The sequence below is a fragment of the Accipiter gentilis genome, chromosome 24 (assembly GCF_929443795.1).
Source record: "Accipiter gentilis chromosome 24, bAccGen1.1, whole genome shotgun sequence".
NCBI lineage: Eukaryota > Metazoa > Chordata > Aves > Accipitriformes > Accipitridae > Astur > Astur gentilis.
This window is the reverse complement of record NC_064903.1, coordinates 8761024-8784354: the sequence shown is the minus strand read 5'-3', so window position 1 is coordinate 8784354 and position 23331 is coordinate 8761024. Positions and strand designations below refer to the sequence as shown.

Below are 23331 nucleotides of genomic sequence, written 5' to 3'. Positions count from 1 at the left end.
AGATCACAACCAACTCCTGGAAACACACCTAGAGAACCGCACAGTCAGCAGCCTGCCCCGGGGCGGTGAAAAACGCAGAAGCAGCAGCTTCCCCATTTGTCTTTCTGATCGTGCTCCCAGTTCAATAAGGAGGTCCCAGGGAATGAAAATGCATCACGCAATCTCTGGGGTCTTTTCATATCACGCGACGACTATTGACAGCGAACAGATGAGATAACAGGGCAGCGTACAGTGACATTCATGCTACTTGCTTGGCAATAAAGGAAGCCAGAAAGGAAGGAAAACCCGCTGTTGGCATACCCTCCCGTAATCAGAGGGAACAACCCCTCTGGAAGTTCAGGCAGTGTTTACTGGATTCAACCAGCCAGGCTCCCCATTAATAATCACAGTTTGGATAGCACAGCGTCACCTCCATCCTAAACCCCACTGGCACCTACAATCCCCGTCCGGCCCTGGTCCAGCTCCCGTGGGAAGGCTCAGCGCTGCCTCCGTCGCAAGGGCAGCAGAAGTGCCTGGAGCCCCACAGTCAAGCTGGTCAGAGCTGGACTAGAGGGCCATCTCTGTAATATAGAGAGTAACCCTATTTTAATATTAATAACATCAAAAGGGAGAGGTCTGCCAGAACTCTGTAACGTAAACAATGCAGGATGCAGCGACCACAAAAGCTCAGAAAGCCAAGTTGTCTTTAATCTACTCACCATGACATTCGAAACCCATCTGCGTGACAGATAGGACAAGTGCCACCCAGGCTCCAAGCATCAGCCAGGGCTGATAAGGCCATTTTCTTTCGTTCCTGGTCAGAGAACTGTGAATTTGGCAGAAGCAAGAAGCCAAATGTCATTACAAAACCTAACCAGGAATTTGTTGTGGCGGTTTGAACAGCCCCACGAATGCACTAGGTGCTTTGCAAATATACGCAGAAACCTGATGGCTCACGCGTGTCTGTACGTGCAGATTCCTGTGCCGACATGAAAATACTCCAACACACAAGCCAGGGATACAGGCCACGCCAAGTCTTCCACCAGGTGGGTACCTAGAAACTCACACGATGCAAAGAAAGGAAGAGAGAACATGGGAAAGGGTGACTCTCAAATCCTCTCTAACCTTTACTCTCCAACCTGTAGGATCAGAGACCTGAGTTTCCAGCCTTTGTTTTGTGACTTCCTCTGTTCAAAACAGTTCTGACCGACATCTTTCAAGTGTCCAAAAGAAAGTAAAGTTAGGGCACCTATTTATTCCTTCATCCTTTCTCCATTTCTAGGCATATTTATGGAGAGCAGGCGACAATACATGTAGCTTCTCCAGATGCAACCTCTTTTTCTGCCAAGGAAACTGTCCCAATTGAGCATCCAGCAATCTGCTATGCCCGACACACGTGCACACCTACTCAACGGCATGTGAGCTGGGAGCTCAACACATTTGGGAAACGTCAGACCTACTTAGGCTGATCTGCACATGCACAAAAAGCCCAGTGTATCCTGAGTGCACCGCATTTACTGGCACGTACCCACCTCCGCGACGTCCAAGCTGTCCCAGGCTTCGCAACTGCTGGGTTCACTGGGCACATCCTACGCCTCAAGTGTTAATGTGCCTGCCTGCGAAATTTGGCACTCTTCCACCGGGAGAGATGACAAAACGTACTCTAATGTCTCTGGAAACAAATCACCCTTCATCAAAAAGGAATCCCACAGGAGGAATGGTCTGGTGCACCCAAATCATGTACTGGTACCGCCTGTCCTCTTCTGCAGGTCAAAATGCACACACAGGACCAGTTCCCACTGTCAGCAAATGATGAAAAAGTGGAAGACTTCACCGCAGCAATTTGATTTTCAGAGCACACAATGCCTAACTCTACCCTCTGATATTAATAAAAGGCAATTGGGTATCTGCCGATATAATTTGGCTTCTGAGGGCAGAATGTTTGCAAGAAGCCTGTTATGATAAATATTTCATGTTAGACTGGAAAAAGCAAATATTAAAGCAAAAACACTTTTTCCTTGCTCTTCCCTTTTTCCATGTAACAAGACACCATCATGGACAATCTGTGTAAATAATACATTTGAGAGTCCATTATCTGAGCCATATGCATATTTATTTTATGTTGGTTTTGTTGCATATTTTAGAACAATTGTTCATAGGTTTAAAGCTAAGAGTAAAACAAGAGTAGACAAATCTACTACAGCAGAAATAATCAGTAAATTGGTTACTCTTTTGTTATTTTTAAATAGTAGGAAAAATCCATGCTAAAATTTAGCATAACAAACAAGAAAGAGAGAAAATTCCTCAAGTTCAGTAAAATAAATATTTTCAGAAGGCCACCACACATTTCTCTTATGCCCTTTTCCTCAAAATGTTTCCACTTTTAACAACAGAAAAACAAGAAAAAACTGCATAAAAAATGCTGATATCAGATGTAGCAACTGCACAACTGTAGACTCAGAAAATGGAATTTAGTCAATTCCTGCATTCAGTAAACCTCAACAAAATGTTAGTGTTTTGCCAACTGGCCTCACTTTCAGTTGTAAACACTCCTCACAGAACGGGAAGTCAGAAGACTTCACGTTAATATTCACATTTATTTCTGGTAATGCCAAATTATTTCAGGGTGATAGTACTTTTTTTTTTGAGTATGCAGTACTAAAGACAACCTATGAAATATTAAACATCCTGCTAAATTAAAATGTATGTTCAAATGAAGCAAATGAAATGCAGTGTTTTGACGTTTCTGAAGCAAAGTTTGAAAATGAAAGCCAACTCATTTCTTAAAATTTTCCCACTAACATTTCTGTTGAACTCAACATGTTTTGATTCGAGTGAAACTGTCTTCAAACACCATGTTGTTCAGTAAGTGGCTGCTAACCAATTCTCACAAATCACCTCCGTAAGTACACTAATTCCTCTTAACCAGAATCCCAAGATGCTTTACAAAAACAAGGACTGCCTCCATTTTAATAGCTACAGTGACAAGGAGAGCTCCATTTCCAGCAAATTCATGTATTTTCGAGCAATGATGAGAGGCGGAGGCAAGAATAAAAGCTAGATCTCCTGAACCGCAGCTGCCTGCGTCTACCCCTCTCTTACCTTTATGAAAAAGTGTATTTCTTACACGATGGGAGTGCCTACAAGCACTGCCACAGACCACATGCTAGCTATTACATATTAGCTAATAACATTACTTGTGCAGGGCACTGAAAAGGCCGCAGTTTGCTACAAAATATGTCTTCTGGATTGTTCACTCCATAAGATCTCAGAAGTCACTAAAGTTTCGTGTTTTCACGGGGAGGAAGAAGGGGGTGGGGAAGAAATGACCTTTGAAAAGGTGTTTCTAAAGCAAATCTTAAAAACCTTTCAAGAGCCCCACAAAGTCAGTAGGTTACAAGGGCAAGCTTATAACACACAAGGGCTTTAAAAATAAAAAAGTATACTACAAACAGCTGAAAAATAGTTTCTTCTTTAATTTTATTCCCAAGATCCGTATTCACAGATCTGTGCAGGCCAAGAAAATTACTGCTGGCCAGCAGCCTGAGAACAGCTGAAAACCAGACAGGAGAAGCACAATTTTTATCACATTTATGGATTTTACAATTGAAATTGGACATTACAATTTACAATTACTTACTGGAAATTTCATTACGATGGGACAAGGGGCTGACCTCCACCTGCATCTACAGACTGAGCAAGCTGGCTGACCCCAGCTGACAACGCAAACTGGCTTTTAAACTCCATTTCCCCACAAAGACCTTGGAAGGGCAGGATCAACCCTTGTCCCACCAGATTTTGCTGCTGTCCATCCCTGCAGCTGCAGCCCCAATAGCTGTGCTACCACCAGACCCGGCCGCGCTCGCCTTCAAAGCCAGCAGAAAAATCACGGCTGGGCCAAACGCGGCTCTCCTCCAAAGCACCGGAGCTGCGATGCTCCCGAAAAAGTCCCAGCAGCGCTGTCACAGACCCCTTCATGAATCCACGGGGCACGGGGAGCCGTCGCGAGACGTGCTCTGGAGGAGCTCTTCCCAGCAGCAAGCACAAGGACCGTCGGGGTCAACCTCTGTTGCTTGCGGGGTAATTCCAGAGAGCGTGGAAGAGGAGCCGCGGCGATCGCCCGCGGCAGCCGACCGTGCCAGGGTAGAGCTGTGGGAACGTCCGTCGTGTTTTCAGCACTTCTCATCCCCAGTGCTCAAAGTCTCGCTGCCCGACTTGGCAGACTTCTGGGCAACCTTTGCGCAGATGCAAATCAGCGTGTGGTTTGCAGGACAGCAAATTACCAGGCTCATGACTTCATCCGAATAACAAACAAAAACAATTCTTTAATGCTATTTACTTCTGTTTGCTCCAGAAAAGCAACAGAACAAAGGGCTTGCTGCTGCCAGAAGTTAGCTCCAGTCCTGTCCCAACCATTGCCCTAAGCTCAAGTACCAAGCACATACAAAACGTTTCTTGCACAAGCATGGTAGTGCTTTTAACCGCTCCCAGATGGCCTTCGCAAGGCAAAAGTTACATCTCTACGGCTACAGCTCAGCAGCCGCTAATACAATTGCTTCTTACAGTGTCATTTCACGACGTGCCTGCTCTCACACGAGTCAGACTGACTAGGAGTTAATGCAAGCTCACCTCTGTAGCGAAGATCCTTAACTGCAGGCAGAATGAACTACAGATGCATTCTGCAGTTCAAGCAAACGTGCGTCCATTCTACCTAGAGGAGAAAACCCCGGAGAGCCTGATCAGGGACTGGGGAAGACGGAAGAAGGTGAGGGTGGGGAAGTCGGCGGTAGGATGGAGTTCTGCCAAGCCCGAGCTCGCGGTCGCGGTGCCAACCAAGGCAGCAGACACCCTAGCAGGAGGTTTCAGAGCTCAGGTTGCTGAAGTGAAACAGGAGCTGAAGCGAACAGCTTTGCCAGAGTCCCGCCGTGCACAATCACTGGTCTGTGCACGCTGGAAATGCTCCGCTACGTCCAACCCGTGGAAAATATGGATCCGTTACAGACTTCGGCAGGAGAATTTGCCTCTTTGTGGACTGGCATGTCTGCTGCTGGATTTTATAGTGACACCTACAACAAAGCACTACTGCTACGGGATTAGCGGAGACGCCACTCAACGCACCAGTAAAAAGCCTCCTTCAGAACAGGACCGCAATTTAGATTTCTAAAACACAGCCCAGGAACTCTCTTTTGGTCCCTAAGCTCTCGTCCTGCAGGACTTAACTATTAGGCTCCACATAACGAGCTTGTTGTATACTCGAAGAACAAACTACAAAGCACTATTACAGATGGTTCTTGCACAAAAACAGGGGATCCTCAGGCATAAACTAATTCAAATACATTCTTACGAAAAAACACCTGAAGACTGGGCATGAAACTTAAGAGAAATTTACTGCTGGTCAAGACAACGGTGATGTCTTGTCTATGCAGACAATGGGAAAGGACACACTCCACACAGTTCTTTAGACCAACTCATCACACTGTCAAGTTTAAAGCACCAAATGCTGGATAGGTCCATGAAATACACATAACAATAATGAAAAAAAAACCACACAAGCAGGCTATCAATATTTTTAGGGAACCAGCTGATACATTCTTTTTATTATGCTCTACTAGCTATAGCCCAGAAGTACTAAAGAGGGACTTTGAAAAAAAATGTACATACATCCTTCAGGTCATTAAAACAGACCAAGAAAGTACCATTCACATGGAGTTATAGGAGAGAATCAGAGATGCGGAGAGAAGGTCACCTGTGCTTGCAAGGCACTGAAGTTCAGCGATTCGTTCAGAAAACGGTACAGTTACTAAAGCTAACCTGCAACGGGAGTCATCTCAAACACATATAAATAACACGGCAAATTTTCTGCTGTTTAAAATTAAGTAATAACCTATCATTCATTCATTAAGTCCAATAGCTCACTGCATGTCTGGGAGGTTTTCTGGACTGCAGATAGACAATTTCTTACAAGCTTTACGCCAACCCCACCGATTTATTTTGAAGGAGAGATAACGTATACCATTAAATACTTCCGAGTAGGTCAGATATTGTAAAACTCAGGCACGCAAAGTGCTGGTCACTCTGATGCGTATCTTCATGTAGGCATGATTCTGGATGCTGCTGAGCAGTCAGGAGTATTGAAATCAAATGTCACCGGTGAGGTGCTTAAAGTGTAGCAAAGTGCTCGAGTGGGGAATTAAGAGCATGAACTATTTCCTACTGTGCTCATATTATCACCAGTGCATTTTTAGCATGTTTTCTTACCTTCAAAACAGCATGGCCCAGTACCAACACCTGAAGCGTTATGCAACATGAACTCAAAATCCCACCAGTTTAGGATGAAAATGCACTGCACTCTCCCATATGGACGTTCAGGTCCAAAACACAGAGGAGCTGGAAGTGGCAGGCCTGCCAACAAATTATTTGCAAGGATTTCACTACTCTCTAATGGCTGATATGGCACATCTAATTATTGTACATTGCTCTGCTCAGTCAAAGAGCCTTTATTGTATAGAAGCACTCCACAGCTGAGAGGTTTTTTCACATCCTTACTCTTCTATTTTTGATAAACTAGTCCTACACTTAAGAATCTTAAATGAATTCCTCTGAAATATTCACTAACTAGAACCAGGACTTCACAATTTGCTAATTAATTTCGCATGTATGATCCATTATTTGAAATTCCAGTGCTGAATATAGTTTGGCATTGCCATGCAAATAAGCAGGGAAGCCAACATTAAACAAAAAAAAAAAAAAAAAAAAAAAACCACAAAAAAACCCAACCACAAACCAAACCACACACTCTGAAAAAGAAAATGCTCCTGGCTCTGGCTCTGACAACTAGATACACACAATACACTTTCCATCTTTTATATCTATTTTTTTTAATATATATATATATTGCAAATAAAAGTCATTCCCCCTACTTTTTTTTGTATTCTCCAAATCAGTCATTCACCACCTAGTAGGCTGGATTGATAGTAGATATGTTCCGCTCACTGACATTCACATGTCCTGTACTCAGATCAAGATTGGAAAATGTACGGTCCCGCTTTCTGTTGAAACAAGTCAGGTTACCCAAGACAACGTCAAACAGCTTTGGATATTTCCAGCAAGGGTGACTCCACCACCACCCTGGGAAACTCACTCCAGTGTCGACTCGTTCTCACAGTAAAGAATTTTTTTCTCACATCCAGATGGAATCTCCCCTGAGTAACCTGCGCCTCCTTCCCCTTGTCCTGTGCATCCCTGTACTTGCATCTTCTATACAAACCATCATTGAAGCACTTGAAGAGTGTGACTAGATTGCCCTCAGCCTGCTCTTCCCTAGGTTGAAAAAAATCCAATTCCTTCGGTCTTTCCTTCTTCATGCGTAAAGTTCTCCAACCCCCTAAATGTTTTGGTGGCCCTCTGTTGGACCCTCTCCAGTTTCCCAATGTCTCTCTGGAACTGGGGGAGCAAAGATGGGACACAGCGTTCCCGGTGCGGCCTAAAAACAAGAGCAGGGGACGTAATCGCATCCCCTAATTTGCTCGCTACACTCTTGGCGACACAGCCCAAGGCACAGTTTGCCCTCGTCACCGTGAGGGTGCACCGAGACCTCCGCATCCTTTCTGATGGAGGAGGAAAGGACCATCACAGGGGTGTGGAAGCTTTAAGAAAAGCATGCAGACTTGTATCAGTGTATTTAGGAGTTGCAGGCAACTGAGAGAAGAGGAAGAAACACATCTAGCAGTATGCGAACTTCACCGGTGTTACTGAAAATCAGAGGCATGAAAAAGTTAAATACGGAAACACCAAACTATGCCTCTCTAGTGTATTAATGATATTACAGCCGTATACACTAAGCTTTCAAGGCCATCCGTTCACAAGCATCATAGCATTTCAGACCTTTATTACAATGGCAGCAGGACGTATTAAGCTCAGACTTATTCCTGAAAGAGATTCCTGTTGCCAGGATTAGCAATCTCCATTATTTGTTTGCACTACTGAACCAAGGGTCTACACAATGAGTTGTTGACTCCATCCAGTACAGTGCAGCAATACTTCTTTATACACTGCTGCGTACAATAATTAACTAGTTTTTCATGTGGACAAGATAATCAGCTACGCTACTAAAAAGCCAAATAAAGAAAATGAATAGACAAACAAGCATTTCTACCAACTGCTAGCGAAACAGAAAGCAGCATTTTGTCATTTATATAAAGAACAACTGATTTCCCTACTTGACTCATCAAAATCTCAGTGCCTTGAAGGCTGTGACTGGCTTGAAAACTGTAACTGACCACAAATGATAACAAAATACCCCAAGACAACATGGCATTTTTAACGCCTCTGCAGCAGTCTGGAGACTCTGAAATTGCATTTCAGCCCTGAGAGCCATTCTTCAGAAGGCAGCTACTTCTGACCCACCCCAGGAAGGGATGAAGTTTTCAGCTTATACATGTTCACCTTCAGGATTGCACTGAACATAACTCTAATGTTTCTTACACTTAACCTACCAGTAACTGCCCTAGGTGTTACCATCAATTAAGGTTTTCAATACAGCCCACAGACTTTAACACTTCGTAACTTAGCATGGTCTTGTGGTTCTTTTCACACAGTATCAAGTCTCAAAAAAACCATGTTGCTTCCCCTCCCACCCCTCCCAACTTGGTCTCAATTACTTCAGCCAGTTATTCAATGAAATTAATTATTAAGAACTTAGCAGACTTTCAAATTGTTTAAGATAAACTGAAAAGTCATATTTATGCTTCACTACACTCCTGCCACTGTACATCAACAGTAGAGTAACTCATAACTCACGTCAACAATTGAAGCATGATTCAATGCCAAGAAGCAGCTGTATTTAAAATTAAAAAAAAACAACCAAAAACACTTCCTTACTCAGACCTACTTCCTTTTTGTGCCCAGAGTCTTATGTGACTACATAGAAATAAAAATATCAGCTGTGCAGAGCCACTACAGGTACGGTTGCTTCCACCCTCAGCTAAGCCTCAGCAACAGCACTGCTTCGCCTTCATCGGTTGCATTACCGGGAAGCCACTTCTTCTCTTTTGATTCTCACAGCCCCAAACCAGAGCACCTCTCTCAAGTTCCCAGTGCCCTCAGACTCCATTAAAGATACGACCATTTTGCACACACAGCAGCTGCAAATCTGTCATGGTTTACCATCAGCCTGCAAGATCATACTCCAAAAAAACGTCAGCGCCTGGAACTCGCCAAAGACACTGCCCTCTCACTCCCTAGGCCACTCAAAAATGCCTACCCCATTTTTGGGGAGAGAGGGCTAATCCACATCATTAAGACAAAGGAAGTGAAAAGCCCCAGTCAGGTGTCTCTCAGTATCAGAAAACAAGCAGATTGCACAGATGCTGCTGATGACCTCATTTGGCCCTTGAAAACTTTTTTAGAAGGATGACGACTCTGAGCACAGCTGAATGAGTAGGATTAGGAGCAATTCCTCTTTATCTTGATAACTAAAAAACCAAAGCAGCTATAAACTCAGGGTCCCACAGCCTCTTCCAGAGCTCAAGAGCAACTGTCTGACCCAAACGCTTCAAAAATGGCACCCACTTCTGTTACCCTGTGTCTCCCTTTCCCCATTCACCCATTAGAAAAATGAGCCTGCACTGAAAATTAAACGATAGAAAATGCATTAACAGGCTCCTACTGAAGACATAACACTCATCAAAAAATATGAAACTAACAGCTGAAGTCTTCGCAAAAAAAGTATTTCACCCCCCCCAAACTTAGAGTTTAGTTATTACTAAACGCACAAGCACAGACCAAGATAAAACTCTTTGACATCAAGGGTGATACACGATCACTATCCAGCTCTTCATAGCAATAGAGTCCAACTGTGGAAGGAAAACAAGGCACCCATATAATTAAACTTCTGGAGGTAACAGGAGTAGGCAAAGAATCATTCAAATCGCAACGCTGTCAGGTCTCAACAGCCATACCCGCATTGCAAGATGCAGCCTCCAGACGTTAGCTTCACAATGCTTTCAAAGGTACCCCCTTTAACAGCACACCGTGTGACAATAACGTAGCAACTACTAGCAAATAAAAAAAAGATGGCGTTCGTAAATCTCCTAGATCGTTTTCTGCGGTATTACTGCCATCCCAAACAACAGCCCAGGCAGCCTGCGAGAAGGGCTTCCAAGGCACCGTGGCAGCAGCTCAGGGAGGAAGCAAAACTCAAGAACTTGCGGGTGACACCTTCAACAACCTCGCTTCCTCCCAGACCGCACCGACAGTTACGCGATGCGAAACGTTGCTCTGCCCTGTCTGAAGGTCCTTACTGATCAACAAAGCTCTAAAAACCCCCCAAAACGCCGACCCTCGTACTTTGGAGAGCAACCCCATGGCCCCTGCACAGTGTTTGTGGTTCCTGGCCTCAAGGGTTCCCAGGAAGATGGAGAACCCTTGCAAAAAACAGCGCGGGGGACGTTCAGAAGCTTCTCTTTCCCATATGCATTCAACGGAGATGGTGCAGAGACTGGACACAACCTGACCTTCAGCACTTCAAAGTTCAGGAAACGAAGGCATGAAAGAGCAAATACTCATACTTCTCCAACCACCAGCAAATGCAGTACTTCCAACCGCCTTCAGAGAAGGCTCTCTGCCACCACCTTCCATGACATTATTCAGAATCGCCTCTTACATAGTGCTGTTCTTCGGATTTCAGCTCCCGGAAGCCGGCAATTAACTGAAAAACTCATCTGTCATTTCAAGAGATAACAAAGGCTAAAGTCTCATGATTTCTCGGTACCATCTGATTTTTTAATATCTAATTCATACTTTCCAAAAGGCTGAAGTTGCCAGTACTGGCATATTTACGTCCTACTACTTCATAAGTTGTCAAAAAATCTGCTAGCTTTTAGTCAGTTATTATATGCAAATCCCAACTTTATAACATTTCTAGACAGCTCGAGCATTATCAGGGGTACAATTTATACCTCTTTCATTTCATTTAAAAAGACACTGAACTGGAACTGCTCTGGAATAATTCAGTATGAACAATACTCTCCTTCAATAAATCTGTTAAACATTGTTTTCCAAATCTAATCATGAATCCTCTAAATTTTATTTTCATTTTTATGGAGCTGCATATATTAAAACATACAGCCTTATGAATCATCTTCACAGCCAACCAAGCAATTTAGTAATCTTGGACATAGTTTATTTAGCCTGAAATAAGCTTTGCTTTGATTATGTGCAAACTACTACGTGTAGTTTCTGAATGTATGGAGGAATCTGACACCTCGGGAGAATAAAAACGTGCTCTAATGACACGAGTACATTATGTGGATAACTGAGATTATAGCTTAAATATTTACGATCACAAGCCTATACTAGGCAAACTACAAAATGATTCCAGCATTTCTTAATTCACTCCATCGGTCCTAGCATTGTATAGATCAAAGGACACATTACACAGCAGTGAAAAAGAAAAGCGAATACCATAGCCTAACTTTTTACAGTCACTTCAGAAGGAGTTGCCCCATTGCAGCTGCCCTCCTTCAGACAAAACAGACATTTGCTCCGGTGGCAAGGCCAGTACCCGGGAGGTACCACCTGAGCACATTCGGTTGGTGCTCAGCATCTTCTGCAGAGGTATTCCCAAACACACCGGAGCTTTGGGCTGCGTGAAAATTGTTTACGACGGAGACCAAGCTGCCTACCTGCGGTTTGGGGCATGCACTTCGTATCTGTCCACCTCACTGTCATCCTCCCGCAAAGAGCGCCTCCAACCCCTATGGGAGCCTCAGCGAAACACCCTACATTCAGCGATGGCAGGTATTTATATGCACAAAGCCTTTGCTACGGGTGCGCGCGCAGAGAGCCAGGGTTACACGCGGTCCGTCGCGGGATGCCCGGGCGCAAAGCTTCCCCTCAGCACCCTCAGCCTTGCAAGACCCCGTCTCTCAGAAGTTGCAGCTAGGCCAAGGGCAGAATGGGGCGAGATTCAAATCCCCCATTATCCAGAGCTGCCTGACCCTGGTCTCTTGCGTGCTCAGTGGAGAGCAGCCTTTGGGTACAATTTTTGTCACTGTCAATATTTCTTTACACGTTTTGTCAACTAACGTTCTAGTGAAGCACACAATAGCTCGAAACTTTTTCTTTTGCAGCAGAGAAGCAAACTATGTTGCTCTTTCCTGTTTCTGCCATGATTAAGCAGCCGATTCACTCTCAACATCCTTAAAAGATGACTAGATTGAAATTTTTTTCTCTCCCCATATAAAAATAAATCTAGGCATGAAAAGAAAGGCAACTATTTCAGAGGCCACCTGGGAGCTTTAGGGTCTTTTTACAGGTAGGAAACTCTGGGATTACACTGACAACAGCACCCCTGAATGTCTCCTGGCTTCTAATCTGTCCTTGTGAACCCCTGAGCCTCTATATTTAATTTAGTAGTCCTGACCTCAGATTCTGAATGACAATCGTGGAAGCAACACAGACTTAATCACAGCAACAAAGAGTTACACGAGAAAGAAAGATCCTGCTTCTGACATAAAAATAGATTAAAAACAGTAGTATGGGAAAGCACAAACTCCCCAGAACCGCTTCTGTAGAGGATTTTCCAGCATCTTTGAAAGAGCATCTATGGCTCTAGTTATATATCTATAGTTACCAAGACGTAACATGCATTCAATGCACTGGAATCAGAGAAAGACGAACGGTCCTGGATATCTACATCGGGGCCCCCTTCTGCATTCTTCCTGCAATAGGGGATCAATGCAGAAAGAGCCCACACTAATACAAAAGCTTGTCGGCAGTGGGATCCGAGGGAGAAGCCAGACGGGACAGCTTCCTCCAGGGCCATGACTCTTCTGAGGTATCTCCAAGGGTTCAGCAGCACGGCCCTTTCCTTCCTCTGTCTTCTTTCTCCAGATGGGAACACCGCAGACTCCGTTGCCTATTTTATCACGTCGATTTTCTCTTCTTAGCTCGTTCTTAGGAAAGGCTTCACACTGAAAGAACACTTTTCTAGGCTAGTTCTTACAACTGAAAGCGTGCACTGCATAGTGTACATAGCACGTTACGGCAGACAACGTTTAATTGCTGTGGTCTCTTGACTGGCGGTTCTGCTTTGATATCACAGTGACAAAGGTAATAACTGAAATCAAAAACTTCATAGCCTGCCTGCAGAGCACAGTTAATTGACACCTCTGTCTGGAAGAGTACTGCTGTGTTAGTCTCGGCTGAGCTCTCCACTTAATCCAGGCCAAATTTAGCCCTCGCTGATGTTAATTTGTGCCAGCCACTTATTAAATAATTTTGAAAAAGAGAAAATAACCACAGGACAGAAAACACAGGAGAGAGGGAAGTCAGTACAAAAGCCAACACACTTATCTGACCTGTGGCAGCAGAGAGACATGAAAACGGGACAGAAGGAAGCGGTAGAGAATTTCACAGATGACACCATTTTGCATTACACAGAAAAGACAGCAGATAAAACAGGCTATTGCAGGAACAATATTGTCCACCTTCTTAAACGGTGCTCATTTCTGCTTTACAAAAAACAGCTTTATCGAGAACAGCATCATAAATTAAAGAGGCATCCAAACCTTATAGACTTGTCCATATGTCCCATTTCCAACAACCTGCACCAGTTCAAATATTCCCGCAGGGTCCTGCAAAAAGCAGAAGAAATAACATTATTTGCAGCGAAGTAGCCACTTCATAATGGAGGGTAACTGTACACAATCAAAATGAAAACGTCTGTGGCACATCTCCTACTGTTCTGTATTACACACTAAAGGGGAAATAGCCACATAACAGTATAAGAAATGCATTAATATGAAAGTTTGCGCTCAAGTTGCTCAAAAATCTATACACAAAACAACTCGGTGAAGATCTGTAGCGTGGCAATATGGCAGATACAACAAATAAACGGAGATGGGTGAAGAATACAAGAATTCAACTGACTCAGCTTAGCAGTAGAATAAGGAAAAAACTCCAGGCTTCCTAAGCCTTAAAACACGGAACTAGCCTGGAGGCTGAGCTGCTGTCTTCTGCTATGAAATGCTTCGCACTAGCAACGTAACAAAGGAAAGAACCTAAATAATAGAATTGAAAAAAATACCGTATAAAGCACCTGAGCCCAATTACCTTACAAAAGGGAAATGTACCATCCCAGGCAATCTTAACACTACAGGTAGGCCGAGAACTCTCAGTTGTCCCGCTTTGCAAATACAAGGTGAATTTAACTGATGTATTGAAGTCTTGGCTTTGAACCCAAACTAGATTGCTGTTCATTTACATGAAAGATTCACGTGTCAGGTGCTCAGCGTACCGTACCACATGAACCAACTTTCGTCCTACTGGTTTAGCACCAGTCGCTCTAAAACCAACCACTGCAGCAGATGTCCTTCTCCAATAATGAGACGTCGCAGCCTTTCAGGTATAGGAAGACCATCTTGTTGCAAGGCATGGGCAAGTGAACGTTCGCTCCTGCATGACTGAGCGCGTTAAGAAATCTGTTGCTTCAGTTAAAACTCACTTGAGAGATTTACATAAAAACATTAAGAACTCAAGAGACCAGTTTCTTGGTTTCTGGCTGAGCCATTTATCAGTCCGCTCATTTCTTGGGATGATATCATTGAGAGATTTATATAAAATATTATTAACTCCATGTGTCAGTTTTACCACATCTGTTTCGGCAATCTGTCATGTCAGTTGATGACTATTGGTACTGCTGAGGGATATGATACAGAAAAACATCATCTCAGAAGTACAATTTCTATGACCCTGGTTGCAAAACATCCTTTTTTTTAAGGTATCAAGCTACTTTCCACTCCACTTATATGTTAATTCTTTTAATACAAATAATGCTTTCTTCATATCTGATATGGAAGTGTTTAATCAGCAAAATCCCAGTGGGAAGATACAGGCTTTTTTCTGAGCAGATTCTGCCTTCACTGGCACAACTGTCATGATAAATGGCAATAGCTTTCACTGTCAGAGCAACACGGCACAGACCTCCACAACTGAAAGTACTAATGAGTTCATTTGGTTTTGCCTTTCAGTTAAATGAGTTTTAATCTTACACTTCCTGGATTGTCAACCTCACAAGACTTTTTTTTTTTTTTTTTTTAAACAAACTAATTAACAATGCATAAAGCAGATCAGATCACTAACTTTTGACATATGCATAGGCCAGTCTAGCCTGTGTCATTGCTTTTCTGTCTCTTGTTTTTAAGACAAGGTAGTAAGGCATGGCCTTCTAGACTTAGACCCCAATTCCAAAAGCCCTCACACAAAAGGAAATCAACGGGACCACTCGTGTCTGGAGCTAAGCACAGGCATAAGAACGCTGACATTCGGATCTTTGTAAAGTGCTTTGCCTCCTTCTAATTTCTTCATTTTTCGTTTCCACTAGTCTCGGCTATAACCGAGCCACACATTTTGCTTCAGCCGAGCTAAAGTCAGCAATAATCCATCGCTGGTGCTAAAGCAACGGGTGGGTGGTACAAACCTCTGCTTCACGTGCGACCTTCCCACAGAGCTGTGCTGTGGGTCGCACGCGGTCGGTGCTGTAAAACGCACGGCAGCTCTCTGAGGAACTCGTCCAGACAACAGCCTCCGTGCGTGATATCAGCTGTACTGTTCTGTGGGAAGCATGAACAGCGCCCCACTTCCACACCTCTTCTGCAGAAAGGAGCACTGCTGAATTACGTGGTGTTCATACTGCGCAGAAACCTAGAGGAACCTAAACTGCATTTTCAACTCGGAGTTTGCAGCTGTCCCTCTCTCTTAAATGCGTGCTCTGCCCTCAGTCTTCTTCTCCAAACCTTTTTATTATGCAAACATAATAATTTAATGTGCCTGAGAATCAGCTTCCCTCTCTCCCTCCATCAATTCCACTCTGATTTAGCATCCTAATAGCTTGCTTCTAAAGGTTTCAGACACTCTAGGAAAAACCCAAACAATTACCTAAATAAATGTTAGTGTTAACTTTAATATAGCGAAAATCCTACCCTGTCCTTGCTAGCCAATTGAGCATTAACGTCTCAAGCCTCCGCAGCTCTGAGCGCAGCCAAAATACTTGGCCATCCCTCTTCTTTTAATCAGGACGCCGTAGTGAACCGAGCCTTGTTAAGAGTCATAAAGGATATTAATCTGGGCTCTGACTTTGGTCCTTGGATTGCCCTTGTTTGCTTGGATATCAGCACTGCATCGTTTGCTGGCATTCTTCACAATGGGCCAACTTCTTAATTATCTTGGAGTTAGGTATCATCTTTGATGTAGTGCTTCCTCTCAGCTACCATTTGAGCCCCGTGGTCCATCTAACCCTTCACCAGCCAACACCTGCCAAATCGCTAGGTTCACTTTGACAGATGCCAAAATCTTGGCCTGAACATTCATCACTTTAAGGTTAATTACTGTAATGCACTGTTCCATATGGTGGCCTTCTTGCTTTCCTGCAAGTCATCCGCAGACTACTCAAAAGGCAAGAGCAAGACTGCTGACCCAGAGGCACCCGGGCCACATCCATCTCCTCCGCCAGGCAGAATGAAAAACGACGCACGCAGCAAGGGCCCGACCGAAACGCGCTTTTCACAATCTCTGCAGCTAAGCAAGATACAGGTGTCTGAAGCTCCAGTTCTTCTAGAGGGCCTCCGCACCTCGGCACGTAACGCAGAGATCAGAGGCTGTTCAACCATCTGACCCCCCCGACGAACCCAGGGCAGAAGCACCCCAAGAAGATGCTCCGGCAACGCTTGGAAACTACAGCCCAAACCACCTTTTTCCAGGAAAAGGGGAAAGCTGGACTTCCCAACCGCAGCGAGGCTGGCGGGAGCACAGCACCAGGCAGCTCCCGCTGGCGCTGGGAACACCCAACACCAGGCAAAGGTAAAGCTCCTGTCAACGCAATTTCTACAGCCCAGCCCTCACCCGCCTCCCATTTCCCGCTAAGCACAGACCCCAAACTAAGGCTGCTGACGTGCTGAAAAGGTTTCTTCTGAAAGGACACGTTTGTCCTCTCCCCCATCAAGGCTGAAACTTGCAGTGCTTACAGCCCCTGGGAGGTTTCTGCATTGGGCAGGTTTTCTTGACGCAAAGCCTGCCGTCTGGTTTGCAGCACTACCCTTTTTCAAACTTACACTGGTTCCTTACCATCTATTTAAGGAGAGAAGATTTATCTGCCGAAGCTCTAAAGAACTTCCATTATTTTGTCTTACTCCCCTGAGCAAAGCCAGGTTAAACTTCTGCTTCCCTAGCCAGGAGCCTTGTGCCACCTTCACAAACTTTACTGTCTCTGCTGCCTTTCTTCTTTCTGCCTCTGGTCCGGAACACCCTCCTCGCCACGCAATTATTGCAAAGGCTTCTCCCAGCCCCCTTTTTTTTTTTTTTCCCCCTGGTATTTTTAGAAAGTAGCTTGCTTTGGTTTCGCTGTCTGGGGCTGACTGCTTTTTACCACAACTGAACTCTTCCCTCTTCTTCTGCGGAGAGTGCTCCAGAAAAGGACTGCCTTGGTTGGACTGGGCTGATAGGTGGTCAGCTTCTGTGTAAGAAAAGCAAAGCGGAGCTAAGGGGCATCACGCACAACCCTGTTAGCTGTGGATGTGAAAGTCTTAACAGCGTGCCTTTTGATGTGGCCAAAGTTTGGACTATGTTTTAGAACAACCTAAAAACACAAGAGCGTAATGATAAAAATTCATAGCAAACTAGGCGAACGCTGCCTTTTCTTAGCTTTGGGGGGGGGGGGGGGGGGGGGCCTAAACCAAAAAAAAACCCCACAAAAGCCCAAACCCCACGCACGTATTTTCTTCCCCAGCAAACCCTCGTCTCTCAGTTCTTTTCTCTCCACAGCCTCCCAGCGTTCCCGCCGCCCTTCGGAACGCCAGGAGGAATTCTTTCTTGTCTCGGGAGGGGAACAAACCTCTCCCCCGAGTGCCGCGCACTCCCGTGGGCCGGTCTCGCCAGCGAAGGGACCGCGACCCCTCGAGCCCTGCGTGCAACAGGGCAGGGCCGGCCCCGACCCGGCGGGGGGCATTCCGTCCGTCCGTCTGTCCGTCCGTTCGGCCGAGCCCCCGCCCCGCAGCTCGCCCACCCGCACCCACGCCGCAGCGAAATCCCCTCCGCGAAGGGGAAAAAAAAAAAAAAAAAAAAAAAAAAAACACCACACCAAAACCAAACAAAACCGGGGCCCTGCGGCGAGCTCGGGCAGCCCCTCACCCACGCGTGGGTGTGTGTGTGTGTGGGGGGGGGGGGCGTCTCCCCGCCCTGAGGCCACCCGCGACGGCGGGGCCGCGGGGGTCCCGCCTCAGCCCGTTCCCCCCCCGTCCCCCCGGGTCCCTCCTTACCCGCAGTGCCGCCAGGTCGATGCCGTCCAGGCTGCGGGCGGCGCAGTCCCGGGCCATGGCGCTCCGCCGAGGAGCGGGCGGGAGGGCGCCGTGCCCTCAGCCGCGCCCCCGCCGTGTGTGTGTGTGTGTCCCCCCAGTTAACGGTCCCGCGGGCGGCCCACGGCGGCCCGGCCGTGTCCCGGCGAACGCAGGAAGGCGGGCGGGCATGCCCGGCCGGCCGGGCGGGAAAAAAAAAAAAAAAACAAAAAAAAACCAAAAAAAAAAACCACCACCCAAAAAACCAACCCTCCTCCGTTCCGCGGGCGCGGAGGCAAAGCCCACCTCAGGGCGGGGGTGGCGGCAACTTTCACCGAGACGGTTCCTCGGGAAAAAGTTTGCGAGGAAGTGACGTGACGTGCCGGCGGGGGTCGGGGCCACCTGCCGCCGGCGGGGCGGGGAGGGGGGGACACGGACACGGGCACGGACACGGAGGACGGACCCACCACCACCACCACCACCCCCCGCCCCCGGCCTCGCCGAGCGCCGTCCGTGCTACGGGGCTGGAGGAAATGCCACCAGGCGTTAAGAACAAACCCCCAACAACCTACGTTAAAAATAATAATAATAAAAAAAAAAGGCAAAAAAACAACCCAAACCGCTGAAACACACACAAATTCTAGAGCCCTTCCCTGAGGTGACGAGCGCTGCAAACCTGAGCCCACGGAGGGGACCAGCACCGCACCACCGAGCCCGCACCCATCGCGGCGGGCAGGGCTGCCTCAGGCACCGGGGGGGGCAAAAAGCGCGGCCCCGGCCGCCGGTGCCTGCAAACACCCCCCCCCCCCCTCCTCCTCCTCCTCCTCCTCCTCCTCCTCCTCCTCCTCCCGTCCCACAGCGCTGCAGCGAGCTTCGGGCACGTTACTATAAACTCTGCTGCTCGTTACAGTCTCTTTCACCCTGTAATTATGACCGCAGAAAGAACATAGTGTACAACTGTATTGTAGTGGAGAGAGGAACGACTTGAGGATATTTTGGGGAAGCGTGTTTACAGACCAAAAAAAAAATAAATGCACATTTCTGAGATAAAGGCCTTAAGCTTTCCTGAACGATGCTCAGGGACATCGTCCCCTCACAGACAGCGAGCAAAGGGGCCCGAACTCCCAGTCAGTATTTTCACAATCGTAGACCTGAAATCAAGACAAAGTGGTCAGAGCATCTTTGATGGCGGACGCAATGCCAGCGGCAGTGTTGCAATAAAAGCATTTGGCAATTTCCTTTAAAGAAACGCTGATGCATCATTCAGCTTCAAAGTATTCTTTTAAAACAGCCCACGCTGGCTACGTTATCTGCCGAAGTGACCCTGGCTTTTTGCTTTCCGACTGTCCGTAGGCCAGCACACTGCCTCACCGCTAACCGATTTGAGGCCGATTGCGGCATTAAAGCGTAAGTTTGTCAGAGAACTAAAGGTGCATAATGCAGCTCTGCACAACAGGGTCCGAAATCCACACGCAGTGACAGCCCAGCCCAAGCCCCTCTCCGTGCCGGGCCCAGCCCCTCCACTCTCCCCTGGGCAGCGTTTGGAAAATTCTGGCCCTCACGTCACCTTCGACAAAGTTAAGCCAGTTTTGCTCCCCGTTATAGCCTTCCTGCCTTCCATAAATCCATCATCAGCCTTTTTGCTTGTGTTATTCCTCACAATCCCTCTTTATCTCTTCTCTAACCTTCGGGCTGTCCTTTGTCTCCTGCCACTTTCCACTTCCTTCCTGCTTCCCTGGTGAGAACTGGTGCGAAACTCCCGGCCGTTGTTTACCAGACGCCCTCTCTCTTCCTCCATCTCTTAGATTCCTTGCCAAAATTAATGCTACCTGCCTCGCTCGCCTCTGGCGAGTGCTCCAACCTGAGGATTAATTTCCACTTGACAGAAAGCTCTACCCAAAAATGACCTGAACGTCTGGCTTTAGAAGTATAATTTCACTCGTAGTTTTTCTGCAGGCATGTCTCAGTATCTCTCTGCTACGTGCTTTTATCACCGCCTTTCATTGCCTTCCCTCCACCGAACCCTGCTGCTGGTAGAGTTTCTGTGGACGCTCCAGTCCCACTCGTGCCACCGCGGGCGGAACTTCATGAGCGATTCTTCCCTTGCTGCCGAAGTAGGCAGCGCATCTTTTCCCCGTAAAGGCCTTGCACGTCTAACAGGAGCGACAGCTGGTTCTGTCACTGATATTCACAGCAGATCTGCTGAGGGTGAAAATGCCACCGGGCCAAGGCTACTTTTCAGACTAGAACCAGATTTACAAGCCCCGAGTTCTTCACGACTAGCCTGATGATGGGTTCTGCAAAAAACAGACACTGTGCTCCAAGTGTCCCCCATGGCCTCGTGCCCCGCTTCTGCTCCAGCCCTCCCCGAAGCGCTGCACAGCCTGTGCTATTGCTGACTTGCAAGCAGGCTGTCACACCTCGCTCTTCTGCGTGAGGCCACGCGGCAGAGTAACTCCCAGGAATCAGAAAAATCAGTGCCATAGAGCAACCTGAGTGTTAATAAACTAGAAACCCACATTCATCTTACCAATAATAAAAAGCAAATAGGATCCCTGAAGAATAAATTCAATTTAAAAAAAAACAATAATGAAAACCCCAACCAAAACACAACAAACACAAGAGACAATTAAGTGCAATCAGTACAGCTTTCCTCTCCAACAGCTGTAGTCAAACCCCTGCAGCCAAACTCAGCAACCACAGACCTGAACATAAAAACCTTTCAAATGCCTACGTGCATGCAAGGGATGTTTTGTGTTAAAAGGGAAGTGTAAGCACGAAGGGGGAAGAACTTCCTTTGTTTCAGCAAAGGAAATACCGTTGTACCCCAGAAGTACGGGGCTAATCCTGAGCTCTTCTGTCTGCACACACACAGCCCCCCCAACTCAGATTTGGAAGTCCATAATAATATTACTAATAGTAATTGCCCCTGCCAGATACGACACTGAGCAAAGGAAGAAAGTGTTTAAAGTTGAGGCTCCAATTGACATGCTGGCTTGTTTCCTTTAGCTTTGTCTATGCTGGGGTCTCAGCTACAGGTGTGAAGTTGGCAGAGAAAAAACAAGAAGATAACTCATAAAAGAACAGGATTTCCGGGCTGCAGGAAATAAACAGCTTCTTAAAACGTGGTTTCAGTCTGAATTGGAAAAAATTACTCTCTTCAGCATTTCTTAGTCCTCTGAACTGTAAATTCAGAGGAATTACCATTAAGAAAAAAACTCGGGCACCCAGGATCTTCTTGAAATAATCCCCCTGGTGCTGCTCAGGGAATGGACATCCCTGCCACTTCCACGGCTGCGGGAACAGGCAGGCTCAGCAGATCATGCCACGTCTGTGACTCCAGAGCCGACCCTTTGCATATACTTCCCAGCATTTTCAGGATCCCAATCCTAGCATTCTAGCTCTACAACAGGGCTCTCAGAAACCCCAAAGCTCACATTAGGCTCTCTGCTCCAGAGGTAGGAGGCAAATCCCCCTTCGAGGTTCGACCCCGGCGTGTCGGCCTTCCCCAGGACTCCTCTCGGCAACGGCTCCCCAGCACTTACTTGCTCCAGAGTCAGATAGGATCCCTGTAAACACCAGCTTTCCATGGCACCAAAAACATTCCCCGAGAGATTTAGTTTGCTGGAAGTTTTCTTACCTTCTGTAAGGAAACTGCACTCTGCCAGTGCCAGAGGTGTCTGATCGGAATGATGCAGGCTCTCATGCTCAGACATCGGCACCTTTCTCCCAGAATAAGAATCCTTTACAAAATTCCCCATGACTTTTGTTTTTTACACGAACTAGGGATTTTAGACATCTCTTAGCATTTCTTTAGAGTACAACCCTTAGCTGAGAGGCAGCAAAGAGACACAGAAGCCCATGAAGTCTGCTTGTAACTACAGACTTCACCCTCCCCTTCCAGAAGCTCTCTCTGGATTGCTTGAAAAGGAAGGCCAATCTTTTTGCCTAATGCTTTCAGAAAACATTTTGTCCTCATTTGGTTGCACCAGAACCAGAAGATTACCAGCTGTTAAACGCTGATTACAAGAGAGTCAATGGGTGGCAAGGGCCAGCATGGTATTAAGCCCAACATTTGTCCATGAGTTGGCATTCATCTCTCGGCTGCTGCTTGAATTCATTACCATTTACAGCGTCATTCTGGCAGTGATTTATTGTTACTAATGGTTTTTATGAAGTCCTGGAGCACAAAAAAAAATCTTGATTTATTAGGCCAGCCACTAACTTTAAAGTCGTTCCCTTCCGTTTCCAATTATAGCATGGTTTAGTATAGTGGGTGGCTTTGCTAGACTGTCAGGAACAAGATTACACATTAAAAAAACTGTCTAGGATTGTATACAGCCCGAGTATGTCTTCATGCTAGCTTGGTGGCAGTCACGCAATGCCATGAGTACTATGTGAGTGAGGAACACAGAAAAGTAGAGAATACTTTCATGAGTTCGCACCTTGGAAAATACCAGTACAACTTAGCACAGCAGCTGCAAAAATTCTTTGGATTGCAAGGGAAAGATTTAAGTTTCAGGCTGGGGACACCCAGCTACTTACATTCCAATTTAGTTAAAAGATGCTAAAAGAGATGAACCACCAACCCTTCCCCCAACCCAATCTGCTTCATAACTCCAGTATTTCTGTGACCCATCCCTGCAGTGCTTGGAAATCACAGTAAGATGTCTTTGTTTTCAATGGAGTGTTGGATCAGGCTCTGAATATTTCTCATGCTTTCTCCTATTTGAACTAAAGAAAATTCCACTTCATTCCAAACACACTAAGGCTGGGCCAGAAAAATCATATTTAAACCTGAATCTGTCTTCAGATTTGCACTCTGCCGAGGCTGCTGCATTAGGATTGAGAGATAGGGTTACTACCTTGAGTAAACTAGGAATACCAGAAATCCAGACAAACCAACCGAAGCAGTCATTTCCCGTACAATACTCAGTAGCACATACAGTAGTTTTCAGCTCTTTAAAAATTAAATAACTCTTTTCAGTTCCTGGCAGCCGTGCTAGTTAGTTTCACAGGATAT

At 46.1% G+C, this 23331-nt stretch overlaps 1 protein-coding gene across 5 annotated transcripts in view; it reads right to left on the bottom strand.

The window, feature by feature from the left end:
* NRK (Nik related kinase) overlaps positions 1-18617 on the bottom strand; it is a 106730-nt gene extending 88113 nt beyond the window's left edge. For 2 of the 5 annotated variants that reach the window (XM_049827567.1, XM_049827569.1), the window contains exons 1-2: positions 18294-18617; positions 13551-13616 (exon numbers count right to left, since the gene is read on the bottom strand). In XM_049827567.1, the coding sequence (XP_049683524.1) occupies positions 13551-13616; positions 18294-18350 (123 nt within the window). In that variant the 5' untranslated portion in view covers positions 18351-18617. The remainder of the gene's footprint in view (positions 1-13550; positions 13617-18293) is intronic. The other 3 variants (XM_049827564.1, XM_049827566.1, XM_049827565.1) reach the window with 2 other exon arrangements.
* Positions 18618-23331: the final 4714 nt, after the last annotated feature.